This window comes from Cynoglossus semilaevis, chromosome Z (assembly GCF_000523025.1).
Source record: "Cynoglossus semilaevis isolate Cse_v1.0 chromosome Z, Cse_v1.0, whole genome shotgun sequence".
Classification (NCBI taxonomy): domain Eukaryota; kingdom Metazoa; phylum Chordata; class Actinopteri; order Pleuronectiformes; family Cynoglossidae; genus Cynoglossus; species Cynoglossus semilaevis.
In genome coordinates this window covers 16,291,453-16,306,915 of record NC_024328.1, presented here as the reverse complement: position 1 = coordinate 16,306,915, position 15,463 = coordinate 16,291,453, and the positions used below count along the sequence as shown (strand labels likewise).

At 39.6% G+C, this 15,463-nt stretch overlaps 1 protein-coding gene across 3 annotated transcripts in view; it reads left to right on the top strand.

Annotated features, from left to right (window-relative positions):
- Positions 1-15,463, top strand: part of frmd3 (FERM domain containing 3) — a 62,726-nt gene that overhangs the window by 22,558 nt on the left and 24,705 nt on the right. The window contains exons 2-9 of one of the 3 annotated variants that reach the window (XM_017042789.2): positions 1,015-1,119; positions 3,055-3,097; positions 4,846-4,924; positions 6,454-6,551; positions 7,835-7,958; positions 10,126-10,213; positions 11,317-11,405; positions 12,637-12,700. In XM_017042789.2, coding sequence (XP_016898278.1) covers positions 1,015-1,119; positions 3,055-3,097; positions 4,846-4,924; positions 6,454-6,551; positions 7,835-7,958; positions 10,126-10,213; positions 11,317-11,405; positions 12,637-12,700 — 690 coding nt within the window. Of the gene's footprint in view, positions 1-1,014; positions 1,120-3,054; positions 3,098-4,842; positions 4,925-6,453; positions 6,552-7,834; positions 7,959-10,125; positions 10,214-11,316; positions 11,406-12,636; positions 12,701-15,463 lie in introns of those variants that run through there. The other 2 variants (XM_008336670.3, XM_025053004.1) reach the window with 2 other exon arrangements.

Genomic DNA, 15,463 nt, shown 5'->3' with positions numbered 1-15,463 from the left:
ATTGTTTCCTTCAACAATACCTCCATAAATGTGGTTGGTTGTTCAGCTTCAGCTTTCTCCGGTATGCCAGTTATGCCAAGATATATTTTCGAGGTCGCCGATCTTAGAACGGAGGCTCTGGTTCTCTTGTGACAGGACAAGGCAGGTAGATTCAATGGTAGCCAATCTGGTCTCCATGTCGTTAGCAAAGTTTCCATGTGTTTAACATGTTGTTCAATAGCTGCATGGTCCATGGTGAGTTGGTCGGAAAGTTTCAATATAATACTCTACTCCATTGCCTTCAGAAGTTTCTCCATGTCCACTAGTGTTACCCGCTTTGATTAGCTAGCATGTCGTCACTTTGGTTGTTTTCCCCCCAATGTTCGTTTGCGGCCGAGATCTGCTTTTTGATGCCTTTGCCCATGGTCTCTATGCAGGTTTTAAACAGGCTGACTAATGTACAAAAACACTTAAAGAACGGATTCGGGCAGGATTTCAATAGAGCTCTCCTGGTGTGGTACATACTCTGCCATTTTCCAGTCCAAAAGCCAAGCTTTCTTTTTCTTTGAAGACAAAGGCTCTTCTTCTGTTTCTTCACTGGCTCTTTTACCCTGCTGAAAGAAACTTTCCAAAGACGTTTGTTTTCTGTGACCGAGGCAAGCATCTTGTCATGTATCAAGTGTGAGTCACAGACAGATGCGGTGGAGAGAATCCGGTCATTTTCAAAATAAAACACTGTTCGGAATCAGATAATATACTGTATAAAACGGAAATAATCAAAGTTATGCATTCTTTCCATGCGGCCTGGTACCAGTTGACCCAGGGACCAGTGCCGGTCCGCACCCTGGGAGTTTGGGACCACTGGTTTAGACGATGATGGAAATATTAACGAAGTTGCATTACAATCATGATCAGTGATTCCTGATTCTATGCTATGGATTTTTTTTATTACCCAATTAATGTGAAAAATGGTTCAGACGCCGGACAGGTCGTAAAGTAAACCTCGAACAATCTTTTTATGTGTTCTGTTTCCAGAGAGAAACCAAAGGCCAGTTCTTGTTGGAGCATGTATGTAACCACTACAACCTCCTGGAGAGAGACTACTTTGGTATAAGATATGTGGACCCCGAGAAACAGAGGGTAAGTTATCACACGCATCTGCTAAAAACCTGACCAATCAATATCTTCTGCTTAGTGTGACATCCAGTGACTAATCCACTTAAATTTGTCTTCCTTGAGGCAAAAGAGTATTTGTTCAGTGACAGGAAATATGGAAATTACACTCTGTGTACTTTTTCTCATTCCCCCCTAGGTTGTTCTAGTCAAAAGTAAAATGGAATTAAAGTCTGGTTTCTATCATAAATGCAATTTAATGAATCCTTACATCATAATGTAGTGTGGTTGTGAAAAGCACAAGCCCATATGTGTCAACCTCAAGGCCCGTGGCCCGCAGGAGCTTAAAAAGCATTTAATAAAGTTCATGCAGCAGAGCTTCTTAACCTGAGAAATTACAAGTTTTTTTTATTACAATTGCAATGAACAACATTTGTAGCTTGAATAAATAATAATCAATTGCAGAAAGTAGTGCATGAAGTAGTTACAGCTATACCAGCGCTCCCCAACCTTTTTTGTTCCAAGGACTGGTCAGCCAGTACCACCTGTTTTTAAATATCACCAGATTGTCTTTAAATAAAAATAGTTAATGGACTGGACTGGATTTTCCTTGAATAAAGTACATTAGTAAAAATTAAGTACATTTTTTACTGTGTCCCACTGCCCGGTACCAATTGACCTATGAACCGGGGTTTGTGGACCCCTGATCTATACAGTCATCCAGCTACAACCGGCCCTTCAAGAGGAATTGTATTGCCGATGTGGCCCCCGGGGAAAATGAGTTTGACACCCCTGTACTAGCCTGTAGTCAGTGCTCCAGCCAAAAATGAGCCTGAGAATGATGTTACGGTAGAGAAAATAAAATAATTTAAGGTTTAATACGAAAGAAACGGTCCAGAAAAAATCAGTTGGAGAAGAAACATCAAAGCCAAACCCAAGATAAATTAGACTTTTAGACTGACACACTCCACAAACACACACCTTAGTGTAGTCCATCCCAACCTTTTTCGGCTTGTGACTACATTTTGCATTACAAATTTGCATTTGCTGTCAATCATGCTGCACTAGCTCAGATGGCAACCCCATATAAATTTCAAATTTGTCTTAATGGCATAAAGGGAAATAGTCCTAACAGACATTGGTTGAAAAATCTGCATCAGAAGGGCGGGCATACACTATACGATTTTTGAAAATCTTGTCGTTGGTACCATCACACACTATACGAATAATTGTCTACGATGTACAGACAAAGATCACAATTTATGTACTCACACTGTACGGTCCGATCATTGAACACGACCACAGCTTACACTATGCGGGCGAAAACGTCTCGTCGGCCCCTGCTGACTGTCCTGTCTATTGACAGCTGTCAATAAAGATTTATGTAAAAGCTTGGACACCGTTTATTAGCAACATGCTAGACAAAAAGAAGAAGGCTGCCTTTGTGATTGCTACAGTACTGTACGCTGATAGTTCTAAAAAGAAGAGGCGCCGGCGCATCTGGAGTCGGAGATGGCTCAATAAACGTGGACAGTACGTGTATTGTTTATTTATTATTTATTACGTTTATTGTGGACAGTGCCACAGCTCTATCAATCTCACCTCCATATTTTCATGCCACCGACGCCTTACCATTGTGACTATCACTTTGCACAGGCGCACTGAGGGAGAAATTATCCGGTTGGCTTGGGGCTCTCTGTGGGTCAGGAACAGATAATCGGCCCTCGTTACCCCCTGTACACTGCAAAAAATTGTACAGTGTATGCCTGCCCTAAGTGCTTTCCAATGTCCACAAGAATGAGAACTAGTTTCTCACCCTAAGACTGTGTCGAACTATCTCTTTAAACGAAAAAACATTTCAAGTCGTTCTGCAATTTTGTACAGTACACGGGTACAAAGTACAAAGTAAGAGTGCAAAAAATGAGAACTTATTGAAATTTGTCTTTGTTTTCTCCCTGTCAGCACTGGCTGGAACCCAACAAGCCTGTGGTGAGGCAGATGAAATGTAAGTGTCTGTTTTTTTTTTCATTACATCCTGCAGCTCTGTATTTGCTGTTTGTGTGTCTATATCTCTGAACTGCATGTATTTGTGTGATACAGTCTGTTGTCACTACATAGAGCAGCTCAGGTCATAAAAGACTGTACTCACACACATACGTCAAATACCACAGCAGTCAGTATACCAGAGAAAGTATGTGTGTGTGTAACATGCCGCTTGTTATTTGTACTTTTTCCTGTCTCTGCTTCTAATCTTTTTCTGATTGCTTTGGTTTCAACTTCCTGTCTGTCTGAGGATCATCCATCCTTTAATGGTTTTCTCTGTTCTCACTGTGTTGTTAGGAATTTGTAAAAATGCTACATTGGGTTGTGTGTGTGTGTAACTTTGTACAAAGCTAACAATAAGTCACTCAGTGTCTGCCAACAGCAGCAGGAGGAACAACATGGGATCAGAGCGAGAAATCTTTAAACCTTAGATAAATATCAGACGAACAAACCTTAGAAGGGAGCGAGTGCATAGAGATGAGGTGGCTTAAGAGAAGAGAGAGGCAATGAAAAACAAGAGAGACAAGAAGAAAGCCAATAATCAGCTCAAGTCCATGGGAAGAAAAAAAAGAGTCCCTTACTTGTCCCACAATTGGAAAATATACTGTGTGATTTTTTTTTCCAAATGACACAGGCTGCCAAAAGAGGCGCCATTACTGTAAGTACATAGGTGCCCCTCACGGGCTGCCAAATAGGAGGATCTGTGGTTCCTCAGGGAATCAAACCCAGCACAATCTGCTTGCAAGGCAGGTGTGCTAACAGCTATATTATAGAACCACACAGAAATCATTTATATATATTAAACCTACAGCTACTTGTCTCAAACAATGCTGTTCTTCACACTGAGAATTGGACTACAGAGCTTCAGTCAGTTCAATTTACTGCAATGCTAACCAAATGTTCTGTTAGCATTTACTAACCAAATGCTAAACTATTGTCAGTGTGAAGCTTTGAACATTCACCTCACAGGACAGTTGATTGAGTGACATGAAACATTGACCAATCATAGTTCAGTTTAGAGAAACAGCTAATGACTGGTATTTTCTTCTGCTGCATCAATCCATGCAAAATATACAGCAAAGATAGGATTTTAAGAGAATAGAGACAAATAAATGGTAAATTTCACAGGCAGATTTCATAGAAATAGATGTAACTTTCTGGTTTGAAAAGTTGAAACTTATTAACTAGGACAGGGGGTTTCAAACTCATTTTGGTTCATGGGCCACATACAACCTGATGAGATGTCAGGTGAGCTGGACCAGTACAATTATAACTGAATTAACTATATATAACAAAGGGTAAATTCTCCCCCTTTCTTTTCATCCAAATTAGACTATGAAAACTTTTAAACTATGCTTTACTTTCAGCAATTTTTTAAATAAATGTTTTAATGTTTTTGTGTGCTATTCGGCTAACTGTACTGTTAACAGCATGATTACTTATTTATTACAACTGCAGAAAATATTTTATGAAGGGAGAGAAATTAGAGCGCCACCCAATGGTCCTTACCTGGTTAGCTCCTCTTTGATTTTAATTGGTTCATGGGGATAAAACTTCACCCTGAAGCACATGATGTAAGGCTGCTGAGCTGCTGAGGACAATAGACGCAGAGATATGAGCTGAATATATATATATATATATATATATAGATATATATATATATATATATATATATTCAGCTCATATCTCTGCGTCTATTGTCCTCAGCAGCTCAGCAGCCTTACATCATGTGCTTCAGGGTGAAGTTTTATCCCCATGAACCAATTAAAATCAAAGAGGAGCTAACCAGGTAAGGACCATTGGGTGGCGCTCTAATTTCTCTCCCTTCATAAAATATTTTCTGCAGTTGTAATAAATAAGTAATCATGCTGTTAACAGTACAGTTAGCCGAATAGCACACAAAAACATTAAAACATTTATTTAAAAAATTGCTGAAAGTAAAGCATAGTTTAAAAGTTTTCATAGTCTAACTGTCATTTCATTGATAGGTTTTATTTTGACCATTGTTACCCAGCTATTTTAAATGAATATGTTTGATTTACTTATCAGACCTTTCGGATGTTGGTTTATAAGATTTATTTAAAAAAAAGAAAAAGAAAAGATTTGTCTAGTGTTAAAGTGCAGGTATCAGCCCAAGTCCCATGATACACGGCTGCTACTGTGGTGGCTAACATGCTAACACAGAATGTTTTCCCTTTAGTCTTTCAACCTATTATCATAGAAGCCATTCTGGTTGAAGAAGAAAATGAATGCTTCCTTTCACTTTTTCTTCTCTCTTTCATCTCGCTTGTTCCTCTGCCCTCTACCACTTTTATTGCCTAAGGGTGTTTTTCATCAGTGAGGTCAATTAAACTTTACATTCTGTAACATTGATTCTCACTTTGAAAGAGCATCATTCGTTGTCCTGAGGATTTGTCGCACCCATGAGCTATTTCAGCGATGTTCAAGTCAAGATCAGAAGGCACAATAAATAAAAAATGTTTTTTTTCTCTTCTTTCTGGGGTTTAAAACAAAAATGAATGTGTTTATTTTAATAGTGCACACATTGAATCCCTTTAGAATCACAAAACTTTCTTACAATATATACCCATACAATATCAAACAGGAAGTCAATTGTACAGTTTGAAAATTAGGTCAATGTTCAACTTATCATCAATTATTGACCAACTGTTACTGCTTTTATGCAAACCGGGGTTTTTGAACTATTTCCAGACATCTGCCTCAAACTCAGACTCTTTCTGTAAAATCAGGCCGCAGTCGCAGCAGCAGAAACTTAATTTTATGTGTTTAGGCTTTAATGATCTTCTCCTGCTGTGTCTGTTTCTCATGTCCAAAAAAACATACATTCTGAGTTAGCACACTCATCTGTTTCTATGGTAACACATGGTCCCCTTTATTTGAGTCTGACTGTGGCCAAGGCGGACTCAGTTTCACAAGACAAATCAGCACTGTAGTCTGGCCATGGCCTGTACAGAAGTTGTTTCCATAGTAACTATATAATACCAGCCTTTATGGTATGGAATGTGTTTCTATGACAATACTCTTGTTGCTCTAAACATCATGGCAACACATGAAAATTATTACACAGCCAAGGTCTGTAGCTTTGGCTGATATCATCTTTACCCTGGTATTTAATGTTGCAACTGTCTTGTCTCAAAATCGGTAGCGGACTCCAAGTCCAGTCAGTGTTGTAGGAGTCAATCTGTGATTCCTGTGCCGCATGAGGACCCTCTTGTATAGCTCCCAGTCCAAGTTAAGTAATGTGTGTGTGTGTGTGTGCATGCATGCGTGCGTGTGTGTGTGTGTGTGTTTGTTCAGGTATCTCCTCTATCTCCAGCTGAAGAGAGACATCTACCACGGTCGCCTCCTCTGTCCGTTTGCTGAAGCTGCCTATTTGGGAGCCTACATTGTTCAGGGTGAGACCTGATTCATTCATTTTATTCCAGGGGTCACTTTTGAATCTGGAGCTGAAGAAATATAAATGAACTCATAATCTTGCTATGTTTAAACATAGGTAGAATTATTTATTATTCAGCTAAGTAGATCATAAATGTTGATCGACAGTTTGCAGGCATCTGCCTTTACCAGGATTAGGATTATGGAAGGAGTTTTCAACACAACATGTAAATGCTGTATTCAACAATCACAGGTCCCTTACGTATTGTTTTTATCTCTTTTAATAAAAGGTAGAATAATTGACGTGACACTTGGGAATAAACAGTGGCCTGTAACTTTTCTCTTGTTATACTGTATTAGTGTATTATATTTATTATTGTATATAACCCCAATTTCTGTGGCTAAATCTCCTAACCTAAGATAAAAATCAACGGTTGTAGCTCACGCTAAAACAGAGACTGTTGCATCATTGTTCTCTCTCTCTCTATATATATAATATATATATATATATATATATGCACTTATATATATTATATATATAAATGTGAAAAAACTTCAGATTGTAAAAGACAGAACATGGGAGAAAGATGTGGTCAGTTGGGAATAAACTAAAAATAACGTAAGTATCTGTCTGTAGAGGTATTTGCAAGATGATTTGTTTTGTGTTTGGAATAAATATAAAAAATAAGCCAATGATGGTTTATTTTAGAAATGACATTCAGAATCTAACTAGCTGTTTACATCTAACAAAACAATCAACCAACTGACTGATCTGTAAAAAGTATATAAAAAAAGTAAATAAAAGGAAATAATAATAAATATCTAATATAATTGTACATTTACAATTATTGTTTCTGATCTATTCTTAAATCTTTTAAGCTGTTTGTCCACAAACACCTCTTTTTTAATTGAAATGAAACAAATAGATAAAATTGGTGATGGGTTAAATGCAGATTGCAAATGCAAATTTCGTTGTGCATGGTGTGCTGTGCTGTGCTGTGTCACAATGACTAATAAAGATAAGTTAAGTTTAAGTTAAGTTAAGTTTAATTCAGTTATAATTTACTTAAATAATTTTATAATTTTAAAGTTATAATTGTACTGGTCCAGCTCACCTGACATCTCATCAGGTTGTATGTGGCCCACTAATCTGATTTAAGAATTTCAAACAGTAAACCCCCCAAATTACACAATGGATTTCACTACATTTGCAACCATGGGTCAAGAACTGTGTTGTGTAAATCTTGTGCATATTTTTGTGTTAACGATGTGGTTGTTTTTCCATATCAATATTTCTCTGCAGCTGAGCTCGGAGACTATGATCCAGAGGAGCATCCATCAGACTACATCAATGACTTCAGGCTGTTCCCTAAACAGTCCCTGAAACTGGAGAGGAAGATAATGGAAATACATAGGAATGAGCTCAGGTAGGTGTACCGTGAGTTCACACTTAACAGTATATTTACTGAATCCTGCGATGAGTGATGAGGGACATCAGGAGTAAAATATACGCAGGGTAAACACTGGGGTCAGAACTAGTTTCTTCACTGTAAGTAATGGATTTATTTTCTTATATTCCACTAAAGACAGACAAAAGGCTATGTACCCTTCCTGTTGTACTCTATGTCTTCCTGTAGGAGATAAAAGCAAAAGCTTTTTAAAAATCCTGTATAAACACCAAATATGTCATGTAAGCTGTGGTGAGTTCAGGGGATCAATGATAATCTGGTTTGTGGCCATCATATTTACAGTGAATATAGAAAATCCATTGATTTAAGCAGAAATGATGTTAATGGGCCCTGCTTGCGCTTAAAGCTGCCCACTGTTCATTTTGATGATGGGTTAAAAGCAGAGGTCACGTTGTGTGTTTCGTTGTGTGCAGTGGTGTGCTGTGTTACAATGACAAGTAGTTCATTTTCCTTCCTTTCCTTTTGCTCTCTCTCTCTCACATACACATTCTCGCTCTGTCTCACTCTTCATCAGACGTGGGCAATCTTTTTGACTCGTGGGCCACAACTGGTCCTAAAATTTGACAGGAGGGCCGGGTCAGGAGCAGATAAATGGAGCACTATGTGAACCTAGATAAATGACATGTAAAAGTCATGCATAAAGGCTAATATCCTAAAATGCTTTTTGCCTTCTCTACTAGGGAAACTGTGGACATTGCAGGGAAAATAAATAAAAATACTAACCAATTATATAATTTGGACATGTTTGGTGGGCCGGATTACAAAACATCTGGTCCCCGGGCTTTGGTTTGCCCATGCCTGCTCTATGTGCTGACTCTGTATGGCAGAGACCACAAGCACGTTCACTTTAGCTGAGTACTTGCTGTAAATAATGATATGATTATTTGTGTTTGTACAGTACATGATTGATATTTGTTCAGCACGTTGTCAGCTGTTACATCTTCCACATTCAATTCATGTGCAATTTGAAAATTGGTTATTAAGCAACTCAGATATATGGACCTGGACTATCAGATTACATCACTGTTGTAACTGTTCTCCCAGATATAACCAGTCTGTGGGAAATATTTTACTACCACTTCATTTTTATGGATGGTTGTTCACACAGAAAGTACATTTATTAAAAATAACATAAACTTGGAAACCTTGGACTTGTTGGAAACCAATTACATTATATTGTACATTACAGTGGAACCTGGAGATATGAGCATAATCCATTCCACGACCAAGCTTGTAACTCGAGGTGCTTGTATCTCAAATCATTTTTTCCCATAAGAAATAACAGAAAAAAAAATTAATCTGTTCCAACCCTCTAAGAAACTCCCTTATTAGTGCTAATAACAATGATAAAAACATGTTTTAAATTGCTATAGAAACATACACACACAAATGACTATATAAGGACTATATAAGGATTCCTGTGATCTAATATAAAATGTGGTTTTTACCTTTGAGGCTAATGGCGGCATGTGCAGAAGTGGAGGAGGGGTGCGGGTGGAGCGAAGAGAGATGGCCCATACGTAGACACTTCTTGTAACTAAGATAAACTTAGAATTAACTAAACTATTTTTTTTACTTTACTATTTTTAACTTTTAACTTTTTTGCTTTTTTCAATTTGTATTCTTTCTTTAGCGGGCACCACGTTCATATTTATCGACAATTTCATGCTTTATTTCCATGGTCATCATGCGTTTCTTTTTCTCACGACCATTCTTACCACTCACTTTCTTAGGACTCATCACTATTATGAAGAGTAATGCACAAAATAGAGAGGAAATCACATAGATAATGTAAACACAACACGGAAGACTCGCGGGAGATGCGTACAGAATTCGATGAACACATGAAGTGAATGAGTGAGGCGGCATGGTCTGCTCCGAGTGCTCGGCCACCTACCGTTAGTGTCTGTACAGTGCTCGTATCTCAAATCTTTACTTGCATCTCAAAGCAAAAATTTGCTCGAAGGCTTGCTCGTATCTCGAAATAATCATATGTCGAGAGACTCGTATCTTGGGGTTCGATCGTATATTATAATTATAGTTTTAAACAAGTACAGTATTTTGGTCCAGGTTGACAGGATTTATGTGTCCCGCCACCCCCGACTCCTTCTTGTTGTTTTTTCAGGGGACAAAGTGCTGCCATCGCAGAGTTAAACATGCTCCAAAGGTCTCACAGCCTGGAAACGTATGGAGTGGATCCTCATCCTTGCAAGGTAACAAGGCTGGGGGCAGTTCATGAACACATGGTATCACTAGTTACCAATACAAATGTTCAGCATCAACTAAACACGCTTACTCACTCACTATATTGTACGTTTTGCCCATTTGCTCTTTATTTGCACTCGTATTGACGAATGTGATGGACCTTGGTGACAGCAGAGCAGCAAAATGGCTAACACTGACAGAAGTGATGAGCGAGCAAAGGTCAATGACCTTGATCTTTTTTAGTGTCTACTTAAATCTGATTTAACACTGACCCTTTTATTTGGCTGAGAACTGCATTAAGGATGTAAATCAGAAATCACCTACACATTAAATAGTAAATATGCCCCCCATTTTTAGCTTTTCTGGCAAACATAGGTTGCTTTTGACTGTATGTCATGGAATAACAGGACTCTGACTGTAGTATAAGCCACACTGTAGTTGGAAAATTAGAATCTAAGACGCATCCTTATGTCCGTATGTGACATAGCCCTAAGTGCTTTATATAAGATAAATATGTAAGACAAGGGTTTCAAACTCATTTTGGTTCACAGGCTACATACAACCTAATTAGATGTCAAGTGGACCAAAAGAGAAAAATATAAAATAATTATAATTATAACAATAAGTCCATGTTTTTCCCCCTTTTTAATGGAAACAGTACAAGTATATATATAATATTTATTATTATGTATTTATATTTTATTAAATAGTATTTTACAAAAACATCTACTGAACATGAAGTGCTTGTGTATTTTTCTTGTTTTCAAAATCCATCAAGTGGCCAGATTGAACACCCTAGTGGCCCAGTTTTGGCCCGCAGGCCATATGTTTGACACCCCTGATGTAAGATTAATGAAGACAGATATGAGGTAGATTTACAGATGGCAAGCTTCGGGAATTGTTATTTTTCACTAACTACAGAGAGTTTTTTCAAACTCTAGTTTCTGTGCTGTGTGGACTTGATCCGTGCTAATTATCAGGTTGGAGTTGGAAACAAACAGATCATTTTGCACATGTAGGTGTCGTTACTATGGAAATAATTGCTATACTTGAAGCTGTATCCTATAATTTATGGTACTGCCTCTCCTACACTGATTTTGTTTGTTTCTAGGACTTCACTGGCTCCACAGCCTTTCTCGGATTTACTGCCATAGGCTTTGTGGTCTTCCAGGGAAACAAGAGGATCCACCTCCTCAAATGGTACAGATTCTGGAGTCTGTGCAAAAATATGAAACCTTTAGTCTGTAGTGAACTTACTGATAATGAGAACAAAGGTAGGTAGGTAGGTAGGTAGATAGGTAGATAGGTAGATAGATAGATAGATAGATAGATAAATAGATAGATAGATAAATAGTTTACATATATGAACAGTAGAAGTAGTTGAGTAATTAAATAATTAAATTAGATAAACAGTTATAGGCAGTACCAGCAGATATATTAGTGTATGATGTCGACCTGATTTATACAACCATTATCACCAAGAGCCACCACACACATACAACATATTATATTATATATGTATAGTAGCTCCTAGTAACAACGGCTGTACAAATAGTTGTATATTATATATGTATAGTAGCTCCTGGTAACAATGGTTGTACAAATAATTGTATTACTAATATCTATTCTATCTATATATTTACAAATACATATACATATACATATACATATACATATACATATACATATACATATACATATACATATACATATACATATACATATACATATACATATACATATACATATACATATGCATACACCAAAAATCGACAGTGCGCCTTATAACACGGTGCACCTTATGTATTACTTCTTTGTTTCACCTACACACATTTACATCTAAATCTGCATACACATGTACAGACAGTGGCAGGAGCAGCTCTCTCAGGAATGTAAATACAGAGGGAGATCACGTGACTAAACTCCCTCGGCAGATAGCATGTCTAATAGCTCCAAGTCCGGGCAACATAAAACTTTCTTTACGGAGACATGTCCGGGGTTACACCAGCAGTTAGTCCCCCACCTTTGCTCTACCCACATGCTTTTGTGTCCCTGTCAGCTCTCACTGCCGTAAATCCTCACAGGTCCACATTAACATCGGTTACCCTGTCAGTAAGCCAAGTCCCTGTGAGGATGAACAGGATGCACTCCCGGTATATCCGCTGGTTGTATGTTTTCCATGATGACGGAGGAAACGCCTCCGTTCATCCGCCATCTTCGCCTTTACTCTAGCCCTGGCTTTGCATCCTAAGTATTTCCTCTTTGTCTCTGCCAGTATGTTGTGCCGTATTCCGTGCTTAGTTGCCTTTAGAGCCAGCAGACCGTCCTTTGAATTAAGATTAATGGATGCTGCCAAAAACCAATGTAGACAAACATAATTTATCACTATATTCTAGTGTTTTTTTAATGAATAATATATAATCTTTTGCAGGGCCGACGTCAGTAAGCTGAAGTTTGAAGGAAAGACATTTTATGTCATTGGAATTCAAAAGGAGGTGAGTGAGGCGTGCATTCCCCTGTAGAAGGAAGGAGATAATATTTTATTACAAATACTATGCAGTGTAATGATGATGCGTCACACTCATCACCATCATGCTCTCTTATCTGAGCTTAACCCTTTAACATCTGTGGGCTTCATTAGTTGTGGAAACACCATGACTCTACTGTAGAAGTACAGTTACTGCCTCTTTTCATTTAACCCTGTAAAGCCCAAACCATTAAATAATTGACATAAAATTACTTTATTGGTCCCTCTGAACAAACAAACTAAAAAAAATCAAATATAATTTTCTATATATGAGTTTCAATTTGTATCATATTTGATACATTGGGTCACAATGGTCAAATATTCTTTTTTTCTGAACAAACAAAAACATAATAAAACACAAACAAATATAAAAAGTGCTACCATAATACAGTAATGAGAAAACATAAGAAAACATATCATGTATATTTATATTATATATATTTTATTTATATATATATGTAATATATATATATATTTATAATAATGTTTTAATCTATAATATGATACAGCAAGTTGCATATCTAGTTTTTTACTCTAAATGTACAAAATTCCATCCATCCATCCATCATCATCCGCTTATCCGAGGCGGTGGCACCAGTCTGAGCAGGGACACCCAGGCTTCCCTCTCCCCAGACACTTCCTCCAGCTCTTCTGGGGGGACCCCATTGTGCTCTCAGTCCAGCCGCGTGACGTAGTCGCTCCAGCGTGGCCTAGGTCTTCCCCTAGGTCTCCTCCCAGAGGGACAGGACCCGAGCACCTCCCAAGGGAGGTGTCCAGAGGAGCATGCGATGTAAATGCCCAAGCCACCTCATCTGATTCCCCTCGATGTGGAGTAGCAGCGGCTCTACTTCGAGCTCCTCTCGTGTGACAGAGCTTCTCACCCCATTTCTAAGGGAGAGCTCTGCCACCCTGCGGAGAAAGCTTGTTTCGGCCTCTTGTATCCGGGATCTTGTTCTTTTGGTCAAGACCCAAAGCTCATGACCATAGGTGAGGGTAGGAACGTAGATCGACTGGTAAATCGAGAGGTTTGCCTTTCGGCTCAGCTCCTTCTTCACCACAACGGACCGATACAGTGACCACATTACTGCGGCCGCCTATCAATCTCACGTTCCATCCTACCGTCATTTGTGAACAAGATCCCAAGATACTCCTCTACCTGAGGCAGGAATTCCTCCCCACCCTGGAGGGTGCAAACCACCTTTTTCTGGTTGAGAACCATGGCCTTGGACTTAGAGTTGCTAATTCTCATCCCATTGCCTTTACACACGGCTGCGAACTGCCCCAGTGCATGCTGCAGGTCGTGGTTTAAAGAAGCCAACAAGACAACATCATACGCAAAAAGCAGAGATGAAATCCAGTGGCTCCCGAACTGACGATCTTCCCGAACTGAACCCCACCCGACACCTGGCTGTGCCTAGAAATTCTGTCGATAAAGATAATGACCAGAACTGGTGACAAAGGGCAGCCCTGCCATAGTCCAACATGCACCGGGAACAGGTCCGACTTACTGCCGGCAATGCGAACCAAGCTCCTGCTCCGGTTGTAGAGGGACCGGACAGCCCTTAGAAGAGGGCCGCCGACCCCATACTTTCGGAGCACCCCCCACAGAATACCACAAGGGACACGGTCGAAAGCCTTTTCATAGTCCACAAAACACATGTGGACCGGTTGGGCAAACTCACATGAATCCTCAAGCACCCAGTGGAGGGTATAGAGCTGGTCCAGCGTTCAACGACCAAGATGCATTGTTCCTCTTGAATCCGAGATTTGACTATCGGCCGGATTCTCCTCTCCAGTACCCTGGAATAGACTTTTCCTGAGGAGTGTGATCCCCCGATAGTTGGAACACACCCTCCGGTCCCTCTTTTTGAAAAGAGGGACCACCACCCTGGTCTGCCAGTCCAGGGGTATTGTCCCGGACTGCTACGTGATGCTGCAGAGACGTGTCAACCAAGACAGCCCCACAACTTCCAGCGACTTGAGGTACTCAGGGCGGATTTCACCTTTCACCTTTCCGCCGAGCAGCTTCTTGGCTACCTCGGTGACCTCAGCACAGAAGATGGGGGGATCAGCTCCTGAGTCCTCAGCCTCAGCTTCCTCCGTGCAAGGTGTTTCAGTGGGACTGAGAAGATCCTCAAAGTATTCCAAGTATTTCTTCCACCGTCCGACGACAATCGCAATCGAGGTCAACAGCTCTGTAAACAGCGGTGGTGGGAAACTGCTTCCCCCTCCTGAGGCACCGGATGGTTTGCCAGAATTTTTTCGAAGCCAACCGGTAGTCCTCCTCCATGGCCTCCCCGAACTTTTCCCAGACCAGAGTTTCTGCTTCAGCGACTACCTGAGCTGCAGTCCGCTTGGCCTGCCTGTATCCGTCGGCTGCCTCAGGAGTCCCACGAACCAGGACTCCTTCTTCAGCTTGACGGTATCCCTTACCTCCGGTGTCCACCACCGGGTTCGGGGATTGCCGCTACGACAGGCACTGGAGACCTTATGGCCGCAGCTTCGGACAGCTGCGCCAACAATGGAAGTGGAGAACATAGGCCACTCAGACTCAATGTCTCCAGCCTCCCTCGTACAAAATTATGTAATTTAAAAATAAAAAGACTGTATGTTGCTTGATGTTATATATAATGCATGAAATACAATAAAATGACAATTGACTGATTTAGAGTTACATGTATATATTATATATATTTATATTTTATATATATATATATACAATACATGTATA